Here is a 19482-nt window from a genome sequence, read left to right on the forward strand (position 1 = left end):
GCTCACAGGCTTTTAAGACCCCAGACACTACTCACCAAGGTAGAATGTAGAACACTGTCTTTATAAACTGTGTTATGCCAATTGAGCTAGATGTTCCCTGAGACCATGGTCCCCAGAGCCCTCTGCCCGGCAATTCATTCCCTCAGGGAGTTTGGATGTGTCTGTGGGGCTTCCATAACCTTTCTATTCCAAATTAATTTTATGCTTTTTAAACACATGCTTCTGAAACCAACTTTTTGTTCCATGGGGTTATATTTTGAGTGTCTTTAAAAATGAATAGCCATTACTTCTCCTTTAAGGTATCTCTTTTCTCCACCTTCAAGAAAAGCTTTCTTATTTCCCTGGCATAGCCCAGCTCCTTGATTCTTTCTCAAGTTACTCCACTTCATGCTCTCACACCCCTTCATAAGTGTCTCCCCAACTTGATTCCAGCTGCTCCTGGCCTCTGTTTGCCACCCCCTAATGGACCTCTGGAAACCCTGGTGGCGTAATGGTTAAGAACTACAGCTGCTAACCAAAAGGTTGGCAGTCTGAATTCACCAGGTGCTCCTTGGAAACTCTATGGGCAGTTCTACTCTGTCCTATAGACTTGCTATGAGTCGGAATTGACTTGATGGCAACGGGTTTGGTTTTTTTTTTTTTTTTTAACGGACCTGTGTAGAAAGAGAGGCGCTGTGCTTCCAGGTCTGAGTGTGCTGGAATCTACAGGCATCTGTGTCCCCACTTATCCTGACTACTGTGGTTATAAGGGGCCTCTTCTGAATGCAGACAGCCAGTCAGCCAAGTCGAAATTTATACCAGAAATCTATTACCTAATTTTTAAACAAAATGACATGAAATCAGACTTGAAGATATCAAAAACATGTCTAGTTTGTGATTTAAGCAAGAAAATCCACATTGTTACTGCTTCCACCACAGAATAATTTACTGCAACAAGAGTTCTGGATCTTATGCCAAAAATGAGGTCCTCTAACCAATGTCAAGGTCAATTATCTTGTGGTAGATCCCACAACAAAAGCAGACTATTGTGATTAGAGTCAGAAGCACCACCCAAAGAAGCTGGAAAGCTTCTGGGGATTTCTTAAGGTTAGTTTTTATTTTTTTCTCCCTGTATGTGTGTTTAAATAAACTACCAGAAACTCTGTGTGTGGGCACTGGACATCTTAGAGTAATTTGGGAGACAATGAAAGGAGTGATCAGTTGGGAATGGGCTGTTGCAGGTTTGTTTTGATTTCAGCAGGAGCCATGCTGCAAGGCTGTGCACTTGTGACACTGCAATGATTATCCTAGCCAAGCTCCTTCGGCATGTCACAACCTCCTCTCTTCCCTAATCGCCTTCCCAAACACACTGCCACTAGGCATCTTGCAGTTCTTACTGGGAAAGAAAAGCCCAGGTGACTAAATACAGGAGTACTCACCCTACAGTAAAGAACTGCCTCATTTCCTGTCTCCGAGACCTCATCAGTTGCTTATACTCCCCGATCCGGAGCTTTTTGCCATCAACAATGCAGGTGCGTTTCGGTCGGGGTTTGTATTTATAGTTCGGGTACTTCTCTAAGTGAATCTTGCTTAGCCGGGCCTGCTCTTCATAATAAGGTTGCTTCTCCTGGTTGGACATGGATTTCCAGCGAGACCCTAGACATAAAAACAGCCTTAAGTACCCAAGTGGCCAAGGCAACATATGCCAGGCAAATACAGTTAGAAATATACCTTGCCTTCGCTTCACTCACCTGTGCTCGGCATAATTTCTATTACCACACACCACTGAGTCTTCGGATACTCTTTTAGATTACAGAGCAAAAAATAATTTTGTACATGACGCACCTACTGTATTATTTCTCTCAATAATTTAAAGCTGATGCTACAAGCATAATGCTTTAAAACATATCTTTGCTGCTTGAAGATCTCCTATACCAAGGTCTTCCCCATCATCTGCGTATCTCTCTCAAGAGGATGAAAAATCTAAGCTTCCTAAGCATACTTTCTAGTATGACAGAAGATGCTCAGAAAAAGCAATCTGGTCCCAGAAATTCAAACATCTCTCACACACCAAGCATCTGCAGTGAAGCTAGCCTTTGATAAGATGTCAGTACATGTGGACATTCTTCCATACATAAAACTATTATGTACACTGTGTCCCTGGCCTAGAATAATTTAAAAAACCCTAAACTCTACTTAAGAAGTTGTAGCTTTAGAACCAGAAGGTACTGTTGCAATTATATATACTATTTTCAAGTACTCTAAATTTTCATTCAAAGCTGTACCAATAAAAGTACAAAAAATTTTAATACGGTTTATACAGGAAGAAGGAAAAGTATTCACTTCTGTAATATTGTTTATAAAGAATTATCTAAACACTTGACGAAGAAGGGATGTGTTTTTTTATATGTATCAAATTGCATTTTTGTGTCTTGCTGGTGAATAAAGCAGTAACAGCTGTGCTGACTGGATGTTAGCTATTCTTTAGTGGAGATTTTTCATACATAAACAAATGGAAAAGTTGTACAAATATTCTCTGTAGCCAGCAATATCCTGGTCTGCTTTAATAGCACATCCATCCCTGTTTTTCCTGATTGTTGTGCAAAAGTTGCATAGAAAGTCTACGCAGATAGGCTTCTCTGTGTTCCACTGGCTCCAGACAGCTTAATGCCCCCAGTTAACAGAGAATTCTTGGTACTCTTGAAATGCATGTGCTTAAAAGTTTACATTTTAATGAATACACTTACTATACTACTAATAATTTTTTTTCGCAGAATGCACACCAATAATACGGATTCCCCACAGCTGCCAAAATGGAAACAGAGAGGTTCTATGCCCATTTGAAAGCTTCCTCATGTTGCTACTAAAATAGCAGAAAAAATATAAAAATTTCAGAGTTAGATATCAAACTGTAAGGACAGAGAAACACTGATTTTTTAAAAAATGTCTTCTAATCATAAAAAAAAATATAAAATACATCTAATAGGAACGTTTCAGTTTGAAAGGTATTTAAATTCAAAAGAATAACACTCTTATGCATCTCTCTGAAAATCTGAAAATAAAACCCCACTTAATTGCTAGTGACATTTTTTATCCACCTTGAAATTCAGAAGGTAAAAGGCAAGAAAAAAAGAAAAACCTGGATTTTAACATTAACACCACTATTCAATCTTATGTGTGTTTTAAATTTTCTTAGAGGTCAGTGCTCAATGTCTCAAAATCAAGTTAAATTATTTACACAGTGACAAAACATGTGTATTTGTGTATGTTCAGATCACTGATATTTATTCAGGTTAAATATTTATTGCTTCTGAACAAAACATTTAAAAAATTAAAACCGCAGTTTAAGTCTCTAATGTTTTTTAGCTTCTTAAATGGCTTCCTTTGAGATTTTGTCACATCATGACAGCTTAAGTAGAACAGTGCCTTCTGTGTTTTTTCTTTTTAAAGAGACAACATGTTGACCGTCATGCTGCATGTTGAATAAAATATGTTCAATATGTTGAGCATAATAATTCCAAACTGTATAGTCTGCACTAGGCAAGCTTTATACCAATAGAACAAGGCTTGAGTTTAATCTCGAGAAACAGGAGACTCACTCTGGCAATTTACCACAGAATGGGCCTCTGCCCTGTGGTCTATGTGTTCAACTCACTGCTATGAAATCTGAACTAGTCATATCTTATTAAAGTGAACGTAGCTTTATTTTATAAGTTTTAAAGTTATCTTTAGAGGCACTGTTCTACACTCCATGAATTTCACACCCTTTTTGGGTTTACTCCAGGTCCTTGATGAGTTCTTTCAGTGGGACACATGAACCCAAGCATACTAAAGCAGAAAACTGTAAGGTCTATGAGTGTTTCCAACGACTTTGTAGCAACTTAATATTTTAAGACGACAATAAGAAAAAAATATAGAGCTTGTCTCCATGATTGCTGTTTATCGGTAACCTCTCCGAGATGCCAAATACACAGTATTAACACATACTATAAATAATTTTGGCTCTCAAATAAGTTTTTAGCCAGCCCTGCCCTGGCACCTGGTGGATGTAATAATCTCCTAACTCTAAACGTCATAGTTGAGGTTGGGGAGTGCACAGATAACAAAGACTTCAGGCCTCCTGGAGCAGCTGACCGAATTACATTTAACTTCTGCAAATCACAATCTCGTTTAGGAGCCTAATTATGCCCTTGCTTTCCACTCCCGGGGGCATTCATGGGGTAGAAAATCAGCATCAGTTGCTGTACTCACCTAAGATTTTGCTAATGTTGGAGTTATGCATGTCGGGGAAGGCCTGCAGGATTTTCCTCCTCTCGTCCTTTGCCCAAACCATAAATGCGTTCATTGGTCGCTTGATGTGTGGCTCACTGCTTGCACGGCCGCGGGCATCCCTGTAGACTCGTGCTTCAGCCACAGTGGCACCTCCTGTTGGCCAACAATAATACTGCTGTAGTTTAGCTGCAGAGCCATTCATTGCTTTACTTCCTGTAATGTCAGGGCAGGAAGAACAAGATGGGTGCAAAGCATTATTATCTGGATAATGCAAGACAGCTTGCTGCCTGGTTCAGCTGTTTTCCCTCGGCCCTTGTCTTCTATTTCTAAGTGACCTCTTGGAAGCAGAATACAGTTTCAAATGATCGTTCTACAGGCCCTGCTGATGTAGGTCTCAAAGACAGACAGGGAAGAATTAATTTTGCATGTTTTCATAGACCTAGCACATTTACTAAGGAGCCCTGGTGGCGCAGTGGTTAAGTGCGAGGCTGTGAACTGAAAGGTCAGCAGTTTGAACCCACCAGTCACTCCACAGGAGAAAGATGTGGTGGTCTGCTTCCATACAGATTACAGCCTTGGAAACCCTATGGGGCAGTTGTACTCTGTCCTATAGGGTCACTATGACTCGATGGCAATGGGTTTAGCATATTTACTATAATCAATTCCATGTGATGATAAAGCATTGACTGGTATTATTTTATGGTAAACTTGCCTGCCATAATTCCTTCCTTCAAAAGCTGACCCTTAATCTATCATTTTAGCCTCATTCGCCAAAACTCCCAGCCACTTCAAACTATACCTTTCCCCACATTTTCATAACATTGTGCCTTGTCTCATGCTCTTCTCACTGCCTGGAAGACCCTTCTCCTACTTCACAACACTACATCCCACTCATCCTTCAGCTCCTAGTCAAATTATTGGTGGGTTTCATTAATTAATTCAATGAAAAATATTAATTGAGCAATTACTACGAGCTAGGCTTTGTGCCAGTTGTTAGAGATACAGAGATGAATAAAACAGCCACTGTTTTTAAGGCACTCAGAGTTCAGAGGGGAGACAGACCCTGAACAGACAATTATAACAGAGTGCTGTAAGTGCTGCAACATTGAAGTAAACAGGGTGCCAAGAGAGCACTTTGCTTGTGCTTACTTACTAATCTGTAATGCACCCATGAGAAACCGTGGACTACAGATTAGTAACTAAGCACAACTAAGCGCATGCACGCCTTGCTTATTGTAAGCAGGTGCATACCATGTTTACTGGTTAATCTGCCCCTGTCCATAGTAATTACTTGTTTATGTGACTATCTCCATCTAATCTTTCTACCCCATTCCCAGGAATATGAGATCCTTAAAGTTAGTGATTATGTTGTACTTATTCTTGTATTTTGGATAACTCACATAATAGATATTCAATAAATATTTATTAAGTAAAAGATTGTTTGGTTTTTAACTTATATGCAAAAGTAGTAAACTAAGAGGTATTCATTTCCAGAATCCTGATATATTTTCCCGTTGTTTAAAGTTAGTTCTTCAACATCCTCCTATGAAACTATGTCTAAATTCCTTATACTGTATAGTTTCATAAGAGCTGGCTCTAGTAACAGAGTAAATTGAAAGCTCCTTGAGGGTAGGGACTGACTCTTGTATACTGCTGTATGCCTAGGATCCAGTAAAGTATATGGCATGCAGTTACAGTTAGGAAAACATGTTAAATAAATTAATGAATGATTGAATGAATAAATGGAGCTCTTTCTGTATTTTCATGCACCCTATCAGTATGACACATGGATGTGTGGTTTGCAATGTGGTATCTACTGAATATCTCCCTATACACTGAAAACTTCTATAGCTAAATACAATGTGGTTGGATTGATGGCCTCAGCCAAGCTTAACTGCCTAAACAGGAAAGCCTACCCTCCAAAGTTTAGAATCAAAATATAAGTTAAAACTAAGATTTTAACTTTCTGGAAAAAAGTAAATCCTTTCAGCTCAGTGGAGTTATTATACAGAACAACATGACACAATCAATCTTTGGCCCTTCTACTCTATTTCTAGATATCTTGATTAAGTAGGAATTTGTTTGTGTCAAGGCTAGTAATAAATTAGAACATTAAAATGCACTATTATTTGGCAAATATGGGCATCATTTATTGCAAAGAAAAGACAGGATTAAAGGGCCAAACTGGCTAATATTGTGAATTCTTTTCTAAACTTGAAAGGGGGTGAGGTGAACCACTCTCTGAAGATCTACAAAAATAACATATTTTATAAACAGTCCTTCTTTTAGGCCTACTTGACAAAACAATTCCTTATATGAAAATCTCAGATCCCAGGATGCATAACTAATATGCTACCTTTTTGCCACCATACCCACAGTACATTAATTTCATTTAAAATTCACTGACCATACAGGATAAATTGATTTCACTTTATACGGCTTTGACAGCCATGTATATTGTGCAGTGAAATGTAGTGTAGCTTCCAGCTGACAATATCCATCAACACAGGGCAATATGCTGACTGCTGGGCCAGATGAAGGCATACATTACTCTGGAAGTGAAACACTCATTCAGATACAACAGTGTCTTCTCCTGAGGATCACCATGGTAATTTATGAGGCCCTCAGTGCCATTACTTTACAAACTGACATGGATTCAGCAATTTATATACTTGCATGCCTACACATAAAAGCAGACAGGTTTGTGGAGAATGTCAGATGCAAAAACATTTCAATATTATTCTAAGTTAACTACTATGCCACAGGTGATTAACATTTGAGATCTGGTTTTACTGTCATAACTTTCTCTCCACCTCTGGCAAAACCAAATAGTCAACTTCTATTTATTTATCCACTTAAAATATGTATTTCATTGTGAACAGTAAATTTTAATCTCCTAGAGACTAACAGGGATCATGGTGGATTTTTAGACTCTGGTTTTAGTATAGAGAAACATTCTATATTCTCTACTCCATACTGATGGAGTCCCTCAGCTATGTCTTACACCTGTCCAATTCCCATTTTCCTCTTCTGTTATTCTGCCCTCTTAGCATATATTTTCTACTCTTCGTTTCTACCAAATTCTACCCTTTTCCCAGGAGCAGAGCTCAGGACCCACCTCCACTAACTTCCTACACTGATCTTGCCCCTCCCTTCCATGTACATATTATCTATACCACACTGATTGACACTGAATTAATTACACAGCACATCTCTAGAATTCACAAGGAATGCACCCAGAAATTGACAAATTCAACCACAGTGCATAGTATAGAAATGAGACTAAGGAAGGGAAAAAGAGAAAATACTCTAGGACATGTTCATATCTCCTCCTTTTCCTTGCCTCCTCTTCTCCCTTGCAGGAAGAATGAAATGAAAAAAGAATGAGGACATGCTAAGCTAAACTAGGAATGTTGTATAAAAATAAACCAAGATTCAGGAAGAAGAAGAGACTTACTCAGGAAGAGTAAAGTTTGAAACCACCTTTAAAATTGTGCCTGACATCTTATCAAGCATCAGCTATAGCAATGACTCTTAATAGTACACAGATTTGTAGTACCCAAGGCCCTTTGCAAAATCATAACTGGGACAATGTTTTACCTCATCCACTTGTTCTCATTTTTACATCCTTTCTCACTTATCTTCCAAATATGTAGTACTCTCAGGCTACCTTATGACTATTTAAACTAAGCCCAGGATGCCACTCTCCTTCTTAACTAGACAGTCAATAAACAACTATAACAACAAATCAGCTTTGCAATGAAAATGTACTCTTGCTTAAACCCCATTGCCATCCAGTTGATTCCAACTCATAGCAAACCTCTAGGACAGAGTAGAACTTCCTCACAGGGTTTCCAAGACTGTAATCTTTAAGGAAGCAGATTGCCACATTTCTCTCTAGTGGAGCATCTGGAGGGTTTGAACCACTGACCTTTTAGTTAGCAGCCTAGCACTTAACCACTGCACCACCATGAACCCTTTTGCTTTAGTCACTACCACTAGAATCTTGGAAAGTAGCTATATCCTTCCCTGGGATTATAATACCTGAGTTGTCACCTGGGGTTTGTACAGCAACTATAATACTATAAACCAGAATTTCCTCACAAAGAAATGTTGAGGGTTTCCTCTATTCTGTATTCTTGAGGGCAGTGACTATGCCATGCCATATACAGCTTATATGGAATTCAGAGAAGCATCTGGATGAGTATTATGCAGAAAGTTGCTTTTCAACAAATATTTGATAGAAAATAGTTCCCAAAATTACTTCCTTTTTCATTGAAAACTGACAATGCATCAGCTTGAATTCACAATCTGGGTACTAGTTAATCTTGGAATCAGAATTTTAAGAAAGTATCAGGAGGCCACAAAGTCAAAGCACATTTATAAAGTGTCCCTAAATTTCCCTAAACTTTGCTCTGTAAAACAAAATGATCAGGGAAATGCTGCAAAATTGCAGCAACTGAAATACATATGACTGTATACATGTGTATAAATTTAGAAATTTAAAAATGAAAATTTCGTATTTTGAAAGCCCTTTTAAACAGATAAGGAAAATTCTATAGAAGACTATAGATTTGTTTAAAATAATTATTCTGTTACTCTGTGTATCTGAAACCTAAAATTCACTTTCTGTTATCATTTAAAAATGTACTATCAACTGTGTCTTCATACTGCTTCATTCATTTTAGAAAATAACATCGTTTGTTTTTTTTTTTAAGCACTTCATCCTAAAATAGCCACGGCTCCATGTCAGAATCCAGATTTGTCCTAGAGAATGTCTCATAATTCTCTGAGGCACCTTCTTTCCCTTTTAATAGCAGAGGAATCATTCTTGAGTTCAATGTTAATGATATGACTTCTCTAGGAAAGCAATTGGAAGAAGTCGAGGCCCACAGCTGTGTACCTGGAGACTAGTGCTTTCCAGCTGAACTCAGAGTCTTTTATTACTAGTGACTCCTTTCAACAGTGGTCTTAAAATATGGCTACTGAAAAGCCAGGAGGTTAACAGCACCACACTAGGCACCAAAGGAAAGTGCCGTTTCCCTGTACTCTAGGAACTCCTGCACTAAACTTCCCCTACAAGGCTCAAATTGGCTAATTCATCCTTCATCTCCCAAATCACTGTTTGTATAAAGGGTGAACTTTTAGAAGAAGAAAGACAGTTCATCAATGGAGAGAAGATAGAAATTGCCCAGGCAAAGACCTCCTTAGGAAACTGTGATGTCAATGATCTAAAGAAAAGACAGAAAGCTAAGTTTTTCCAGGTAGGTTGGAAAGCAGGCCAGATTCACCATCATAGCCTATTGCAACAGTCTTGAACTGCTCCCAGAGAGACCCCTTCCTCAATAAATTCCAAGGTTTATGTGAGTGAGCGAATGTGTAGGTTTGGGCAAGTGTAATGTTCTCTTTAAGGAGGAACTCTGACTAACTCTGTAACATGTTTAAACCAAAAACCAAACCCATTGCCTCAAGTTGATTCCGACTCATGGCGACCCTACAGGACAGAGTAGAATTGCCCCACTGGGTTTCCAAGGAGTGCCTGGTGGATTTGAACTGCTAACCTTTGGGTTAACAACCATAGCTCTTAACCACTACGCCACCAGGGTTTCCATAAAGTGTTTAGTAATCATTTATTTATGTATTAATTCAGCAAACACTTCTGACAAATTTTAGATGTGCCCAGTTTGTGCTGGGGTATACAAAGATAAATAACACGTGTGCCTTGCTTTTAAGGAGTTTGATCCAGTGGGAGAAACAAATAAATTAAAAAATTACAAAACAGTATCAGCGGTTTGGTGAGTAGTGTCTGGAGTCTTAAAAGCTTGTGAACGGCCATCTAAGATACTGTTGGTCTGTTACCATCTGAAGCAAAGGTGAGTGAAGAAAACCAGACTCGTGGGAGCAATTAGCCCAAATGACTAATGGACCACATGAACCATAGCCTACATGACCCCAAGACCAGAAGAACTAGATGATACCTGGCTACCAATACCCATCACTCTGACTGGGATCACAACAGAAGGTCCTTGACAGAATGGGACAAAAACTGTAGAACAAAAATCAAATTCACAAAAAAGACCAGACTTACTGGTCTGACAGAGACTGGAGGAAACCCCAAGACTATGACCCTAAGGCAGCCTCCTGAACTGGAACTGAAGCCATTCCCAGAGACCACCTTTCAGCCAAACCATAGACAGGCCATAAAATAAACAATAACAGCCGAGAGGAATGTGCTCCTTAGAACAATCAATTATATAAAATCAAAAGGGCAACATTTGCCTGAAAGCAAAATGAGAAGGCAGGAAGGAGTAGAAAATCAGGACAAGAGGAAACGGCGAAACTGGGATGGAAATGGAGAGAGTGCTGACACATTGTGGGGAATGGAACCAATGTCATGGAACACTTTATGTACAAACTGTAGAGTGGGAAACTAATTTGCTCTGTAAACTCTCACCAAATGCACAATAAGAATAATAATAAAACAATATAAGTGCTAACAAAGGTAATTTAAAGATGTTATGAAGGCAGAGAAGAGGAGCTATTAACACTGTTGGGGCAGACACAAATGAATGTCAGGGAGGCTTCAGAGAGGAAGTGGTGCTCGAGCAGCATCTTAAAGGAAGAGTATGAATTCAGCAGAAGTTATGATTGTGAAGGCATTCCAGGCTGGAGAGTCAGTGTGAATAAAGGCACAGAGGAGTGACAAAAACACAGTATATCTTAGGGAATAACAAGAAGATGGCTATGCTTGGACTTATGGGGAAAAAATAGGGGAAATAAGGGGTGAAATCAGAAAAATAAGTAGAGGTTAGATTACTAAGTACCTTGAATGCCAAGCCAAGAAGGCTTTAAGGTTGTTAAGCAGGCGAGTAACTTGAACAAATAAATATGTTCTAAAAGAGGTAAAAATGGAAACCAAATGAGAAATTATCATTAAATAGCCTCAGTGATTACTAGTGAATTGCTAATAAAGAATATAGAAAAATAAAGTGAACAAATACCTTCTCACAGGCCCATTAAAATCTCCTTTTTGTCAAACAGAATGAATGTAATACATGCAGAACACTGGCACAAAAGATCTTGTTCTGGGATCTAGTTCTGATAATGGCAGAATAGCTTATATCAGACGAACCTTCCAACAGATAATAATTATAAGTTATGGACAAAATATGTAAAAACAACTACTTGAAGGCACTTGAGTGCTACCAAAATTAAGCAAAAACTGGAGAGGATTCAATGCTAGAAAGAAAAAAATTGAGAAAAACTGAATTGAATTGAAAAAAACCTGAGTGAGAATGAAAACAACAAGCGACTGGCAATGAAAACACTCCCCAGTCAGTATAGCATGAAGTCGCTAGAATTCAAACAGAAAGTCACAGATGAATTGGCTTAAAGTGTCAGAAGACAAAGTTTGAGGCTTCCAGAGTGACTGATTCTAAAACTTTGCATATACAGGAAGACCAATGAGTCCAGTGGAAAACAGTGCTGTATATCTGAAAAATCTAAGCAGATTTAAACTGTTGTCCACTGTAAGGGAAACAGAATTTGGATTTGAATCCTACCAAGATAGAGGGGATTGGTAAACACATTGGGCTTTCCATTTAATGGAATCAATTTCCATGGAATCCTGAGGAATGGAAGCTGAACTCCAGGAATAAGGACACATCCTAGGTCTAAAAACAAAACTGAAGGCAACTCTCCCTCACAGTGCAAAATTAAGCCTCTACAAGTTCAAGGAAATCAGTAAGTAATTTTTAACTGCCTGCTACCACAAAAATGCTCCTCAGAGGAAGATAGCAGAATTCAGAATCTCTACAACTTATAATCCACAATGTACAATATATAATAAAAAATGACTAATCATAATAGGAATCAGGTAAATGTGAGCCAGAGACCAAAAAAAAAAAAAGAAAAGAAAAAGAACCTGAGATGATCCAGATGGTGTAATCATCAGTGGATAAGGGCTTTAAACCAGTCATTATAAATATGCTCAACAACTTAAAGAAAAAGATGGTAATAATGAATGCACAGATGAGGAAACTGTGCAGAGAAATGAAAACTATAAAAAGAAACAGATGAAATTCTAGGACTGAAAAGTATAATATATGAGATGAAAATTCACTGGATGCACTTAACAGAAGGTTGGAGTGCGTAATAAAGAGTCAGTAAACTTGAAAATAGAAAGACAAGAAATTATCCAGTCTCAAAAACAGAAAGGAAAAAAACCCAAAAAACTAAACAGAGATTCAGCAAAAAGTGGGACAAGATAAAGCATCCAAAAATATGTGTAATATTGTAGATCAGAAAGAGAAGAGACAGAGAATCATGACTGAAAAATATTTGAAGAAATACTAGTTAAAAATTGTCTAAATTTGCCAAGAAACATCAACCTACAGGTTCAAGACACTCAGAGAAACCCAGGTAGAATACATACAAGGAAAATCACACCTAAGCATTAGTTAAACTGCTGAAAACCAAAGATAAAGAGAAAATTCAAATTAAAAAAAAAAAAAAAGGACACAGTACACAGAGGGGAATAATAATACAAAAGACAAAAGATGGTTAACTATTCATTAGAAACAATGGAGGACAGAAGACTATGGAACATCTTTACAACGCTGAAAAAATTCAATCCAGAGTTTTACACTCAGGGAATATATCCTTCCAAAATGAATGTGAAATACAAACATTTTAAATAAATGAAAGCTGAGAGAAGTTGTTACCAGCAGGCCTACACCAAAAGAGATATTAAGGAATATTAAAGGTAATTATTCAAGACAAAAAGAAATAACACCAGATTGAAACTTGGATATACAAGGCAGAAAGGAAGAACACAAGAAATGATAAATAAGTGACTAAATGAAGAAAAAAAAAATCCTTCTATGAATTTCTTTAATAAATAACTTATTATTTAATGTCTTTAAATGACAACCAAAAAAAAAAAAAAAAAAAATCCCAAACCCATTGTCATCAAGTCAAGACAAAGGACCTCTTAATACAAAAGTAGAATATTTTATTGTGGGATTTATAACATTTGAAAAAGTAAAGTATGTGACAAAAATAGCACATTAACCTTTGGGTAGTAAATGTAATTAAATTGCTAGAAGATTGTTTTATTTTATGTGAAGTGGTACTGTAATGACACTCAATTAAGGATGCAGAATCAATCCCTAGAACAACCCAATTTAAAAAAAAAAAATACAAAGAGGTATAGCTAAAAAGCCAATAGAGTAATTCACATGTAATACTGAAAAAATGTTCAATTAATGCAAAGAAAGGCAGGAAAGGAGGAACAGAAAGTAAAAAACAGTTAAAACAAATAGCAAATCATACTATCATATAATAATAATTACATTAAATAAAAACGAAGAAAACAATCCAAATAAAATTCAGAGAATGTCAGAACAGATAAAGAGATAATCAGTGAAATAGAAAAAAGTGGTAACTTTAGCAAAGGGTAAGACAGTATATAACACTGGTGAAGTCAGCACAACTTGACCAAGGCAAGATCATGAAAGCTTCATAGACACATCCAAACTCCCTGAGGGACTGAATTACTGGGCTGAGGGCTGGGGACCATGGTCTCAGGGGATATCTAGCTCAATTGGCATAACATAGTTTATACAGAAAATGTTCAACATCCTTCTTTGTGAGTAGCGTCTGGGGTCTTAAAAGCTTGTGAGCGGCCATCTAAGATACTCCACTGGTCCCACCCCGACTAGAACAAGGGAGAATGAAGAAAACCAAAGACACAAAGGAAAGATTAGTACAAAGGACTAATGGACCACAACTACCACAACCTCCACCAGACGGAGTCCAGCACAACTTGATGGTGCCCGGCCAGCACCACCGACTGCTCTGACAGGGATCACAACAGAGAGTCCCAGACAGAGCTGGAGAAAAATGTATAACAAAATTCTAATTCACAAAAAAAGACCAGACTTACTGACCTGACAGAGACTGGAGAAACCCTGAGGGTATGGCCCCCAGATACGCTTTTAACTCAGTACTGAAGTCACTCCTGAGGTTCACCCTTTAGCCAAAGATTAGACAGGCCCATAAAACAAAATGAGACTAAATGGGCACACCAGCCCTGGGGCAAGGATGAGAAGGCAGGAGAGGACAGGAAAGCTGGTAATGGAGAACCCAAGATCGAGAAAGGGAGAGTGTTGACGTGTCGTGGGGTTGGCAACCAATGTCACAAAACAATATGTGTATTAATTGTTTAATTAGAAACTAATTTGCTTTGTAAACCTTCATCTAAAGCACAATAAAAAAAGAAATACCACAAAAAAATAAAGCACAATAAAAAAAAAAAGAAATGAGTCAATCACACAAAAAAATAAATAGAAAATCTGAATACAGTTAATAAAGATATTAAATTTTTATCCAACAACCTTCACACAAAGAAAACTGCACACACAAATGGTTTTACTGGTAAATTCTATCAAACATTTAAGGGGAAAAAAAATCTTTAAAAAACATAATTTTTCAGAAAGTAAAGGAAGAAGAAATGCTTTCCACTTAATTTTATGAAGCAAGCATACCTTGACAGAGACTTGAAATTAAATACAAAAATTCTTAATAAAATATTAGCAAACTGAATACAGCAATATGCAATAATACATCATAACCAAGTAGGATTTATCCCAAGAATGCAAAATTAGTTTAACATTTGAAAATCACAGAACATAATTCACTGTATTAACAGAACAAAGCAAAAACAAAACAAAACATCATGATCATCACAATAGATTCATAAAAAGTGTTGACAAAATCCAACTCCCATTCATGATAAAAGCCCTGAGGAAACTAGGACTGGAAGGGTATTTCCTCAGTCTGATAAAAGACATTTTAAAAAAACCTATAGCTAACATCATACTCATTAGTGAACTAGTGAATGCTTTCTTCCTAGATTAAGAACAAGGCAAGGATGTCCTCTCTTACCATTGCTAATCAATTCTCTTCTAGAGGTAAGGAAATAAAAAGCATAAAAATTATAAAACAATAAATAAAATTATCTTTATTTGTAGAGGACATAATTGTTTACATAGAAAATCCAAAGAAATCTAAAATAATTACTAGTACTAATAAGTGAATTTAACACTGTAGCAGTATCAAAACACCAAACCCACTGCCATCTAGTCGATTCTAACTCATAGCAACCCTATAGGACAGAGTAGAACTATTCCAGAGAGTGTCCAAGGCTGTAAATCTTTATGGAAGCAGATTGCCACATCTTTCTCCTGTAGAGTGGCTGGTGGGTTTGAACCACCGACCTTTTGGTTAGCAGCCAAGCACTTTAACTACTGTTCCACTGGGGCTTCTTTGTTGACGTATATAGTATAAGAATATGGAAATGAATTATTTTTCCTATATACTAGCAACAAACAGCTAGAAAATATTTTTAAATTTACATTTATAATAGCATCAGAAAATAAAATATTTAGGAATAAAATTAATGAAATGTGTGGAAGACTTCTACACTGAGAGCAACACATTTGTGACTTAAAGAAGACCTAAATAAGTGGAGCAATATACCATGTTCATGGATCAAAAGACTCAGTATTGTTAAGATATCAGTTCTCACCAATTTTATTTGTAGACTCAACACAATCTCAGTAAATATTTAAAGTCTTTTTTTAAAGAAATTGACAAGTTTATTTTAATATGTATATGAAAAAGTAAACAGTAAGAGCAACCAAAATAAACTTGAAGGAAGTTGGAGGACTCAAACTCTGATTTCAAGACTTACACTAAAAAGTACTTCATCACTTTTTGAAAAAAGTACAGTAATTGTATTGGCATAAAGTTAGACAAATAGACCAGAGAACAGAATAAAGAATCCATAATAATATCCTCATATATATGGTCAACTTTCAATAAAGACCTAGGCAGTCTTTTCAATGAATAGTGTTAGAACAAGTGGATAAATATACAGAAAAAAATAATAAACCTTGACTTCTTATCACACACTATACTCAACAATTAAATTGAGATGAATCATAAAACTAAAAGCAAAAAACTATTACATTCACAGGAGAATATTTTAGGGACCATGGAGCAAGCAAATATTTCTTAGATATGGCAAAAACAAAACAAAAAAAATTAAACATACAGGAAAAATGATAAATTGAACTTTATCAAAATTAGAACTCTATTCCTCAAAAGTCATTGTTAAGAAAATGAAATGTCAAAGCACACTGGGGGGGGGGAAATTCACAATGCATATATTGACAAGAATTTTTATCCAGAATATATAAAGAACTTCTACAAAAAATGTAAACAATATAATTTTAAAATGGGCCAAAGACTTAAAAACTTTACAAAAGAAAATATAGCCAATGAACACATGAAAAAATATTCCATATTATTAGTTATCAGGAAAATGCAAATTAAAACCCCAATGAAATACCATTTCACACCCACTAGGATGGCACTAAATGTTGGCAAGGACCTGAAACAACTGGAACTCTAATATATTGGCATAACCATTTTAGAAAACAGTTTGACAGTTACTTATGAAGTTAAATACATACTTACCTATGACCTGGCAATTCCATTCTGAGGTACTTACCCAACAGAAATGAAAACTTTTGTCCAGAAATAGATTTATGTAAGAATATGATAGCAGCTTTATTTATAATAGCCCCAAACTAGAAACAACTGGAGAAAGGATAAACAAATTGTGGTGTATCCATACAATGTGGTACTACTCAACAATAAAACTGTTTTAGCTGTTTGTTAGCAAGAAAGAAAGGGAGGAAGGGAGGGAGGGAAGGAGAAAGGGAAGAAAGGAAGAAGGAAGGAAGGAAGGACGAAACAACCAAAATAAAACAGAAAACCAACCAATCCAACAAGAAACAAAAAAAGATCTTTTTTGAAAAGGTTCTTTTTTCTAGGGGCCTGAGATATATGTGACATATTCATACCATTGTGAATCCAAAAAGATGGTCTTGTTAACAAAAGAATTATTAGGAAGAGCAAAAATGCTATAACTGGTTGCTTATTAATAAAAAGAGACATACACATAGACTGTAGGATTGCTTGAAAGAACGATCGCAGTACTTCAGCCTATCAATAGAATAGCTGATTCTCCTGTGTGGGATTTTGGAAAGAGTTACAAGATGCATATGATAACCCCTTGTTTGGGCTGGAGTCCCTGGGTGATACAAATGGTTAACAAGCTCAGTTGCTAACTGAAAAGTTGGAAGTTCAAGTCCACCCAGAGGCACTTCAGAAAAAAGGCCTGGAGATCAACTTCCCCAAAATCAGCTATTGAAAACCCTATGGAGCACAGTTCTACTCTGGAGTCACCATGAGTTGGAATAGACTTGACGGCAACTGATTGTTTATTTGGGCTAATAGAGAAAAAGGAATCCCTGTGTGCCACAAATAGTTAAGCACTGGACTACTAGCTGAAAAGTTGGAGGTTCAAACCTACCCAGAAGTGCCTCAGAAGACAGGCCTGGTGATCTGCTTCTGAAAGGTCACAGCCTTGAAAACCCTATGGAGCAGTTCTACTCAGAACACACGGGGTCGCCATGGAGTAGGAATTAACTCGATGACAACTAACAACAACAACTAGAGAAAATGATTACTGCATCAAAAAATATAGAAGATGAAGGAATTTTAGAAGAAAATATTAAAAAATTAGGAAAGAAGGAGGATATTTATATTACACAGGTCAGATTTCTTCACCAATGTTTATCCCTATCAAATTTATCTTAATATGGAAGAGCTCTATTTCACTGTGTCGAAGGAATGGTTGACAGCTGTCTGTCTATGATTATGGAAGCCTTCTATTAACTTCTCATTCTTACTTCCTGCCAGAATGTGAACTTACTTTCATTATCAGAAGGCTGCTTGGAATTCAAATTTGATTTTCCTGTGCAAAGAAAAAAGAAAAAGGATTTGGCTATCCTAGTGGTTTACTTGGCAGGAAAACATATTTCATGGCTGAGCAAGAGCCTTAATCATTATGGAAGTGATGTGTTCATTTTCTGAGAAGAAGGGATGCCAGGAGAGTATGGTTTGCTCTCTATGCCTTTTGTAGATAATTAGCTAGGTAGGTTAGCAAAGAGTGACCTACTAATGGGTAGAATGACTTAGAGAAGGCATAATTAACAGCCAAACGCAAGATAAGGATTCATAGTTCTTCTACGCTAAAAATTGGTGAAAAAAAATAGGAACCAATAGTGCAAGAATAAAAGAGGAATTACTTACGGTACTTTGATTAAGTGTTCATTCCTCATTTGTTCAATGTAGGGGAAGACCATGGGTAAACTTTCATTTCTGTTTTCATCCTAAAGTTCTTAACCTACTAAAGCAAATACTCTATTTCCCTCAACTATCAAGCTTGTCTACATCAAGAAATTCTCTGAAATAGATAGATAGATAGATACACACACACACACATAGATACATAGATAGATATATACAGACATAAAATCAAAAAAATAAAATGAAATCCGTTGCTGTTGAGTCGATTCTGACTCATAGTGACCCTATAGGACAGAGTAGAACTGCCCTATAGGGTTTCCAAGGAGCAGCTGGTGGATTCGAACTGCTTTCTAGACATATATAAAATCCAAAACAAAACTTACTGCCATCAAGTCGATTCCGACTCATACCTACCCCATAGGGTTTCCAAAGCTGTAAATCTTTACAGAAGCAGACTGCCACATCTTTCTCCTGCAGAGCTGCTGGTGGTTTCAAACTGCTGACCTTTTGATTAGCGGTCAATTGCTTTAACCACTGTGCCACTAGGGCCCCTTAAATAGTGTACGCATAAATTTTTTTTTCCAGCCACATAAACCAGAGACGTCATCAGCCTGAGACCAGAAGAACTAGATGGTGCCTGGCTCCCAGCAATGAATGTCCTCGCAGGGAACACAACAGAGAGTCCCTGATGGGGCAGGAGAAAGGTGGGGTGCAGAACTCAAATTCTAGTAAGTAGACCAGACTTAATGGTCTGACTGAGACTGGAAAGCAAGTACCCTGGAAAGCATGGCCCCCAGATTCTCTATCAGCCCAGAACTAAAAGAATTTCTGAGGCCAACTCTTCAGACAGGGATTGGACTGGACTGTGGGACATAAAGTGATACTCGTGAAGAATTTGCCTCTTAGTCAAGTAGATACAAGAGACCAAAGGGGCAGCTTCTGTCCAGAGGTGAGAGGGGAAGGCAGAGAGGGTTAGGAGCTGGTTGAATGGACATGGGGAATCAGGGG

General features: G+C 37.2%; 1 protein-coding gene across 3 annotated transcripts in view; it reads right to left on the reverse strand.

Annotated features, from left to right (window-relative positions):
• Positions 1-19482, reverse strand: part of SOX6 (SRY-box transcription factor 6) — a 431726-nt gene that overhangs the window by 11661 nt on the left and 400583 nt on the right. For all 3 annotated transcript variants that reach the window (XM_023737515.1, XM_004369676.3, XM_004369675.3), the window contains 2 exons: positions 4231-4464; positions 1419-1635 (listed from right to left, as the gene is read on the reverse strand). In XM_023737515.1, the coding sequence (XP_023593283.1) occupies positions 1419-1635; positions 4231-4464 (451 nt within the window). The remainder of the gene's footprint in view (positions 1-1418; positions 1636-4230; positions 4465-19482) is intronic.

The sequence above is a fragment of the Trichechus manatus genome, unplaced genomic scaffold, assembly GCF_000243295.1.
Source record: "Trichechus manatus latirostris isolate Lorelei unplaced genomic scaffold, TriManLat1.0 scaffold00006, whole genome shotgun sequence".
Taxonomy (NCBI): Eukaryota; Metazoa; Chordata; class Mammalia; order Sirenia; family Trichechidae; genus Trichechus; species Trichechus manatus.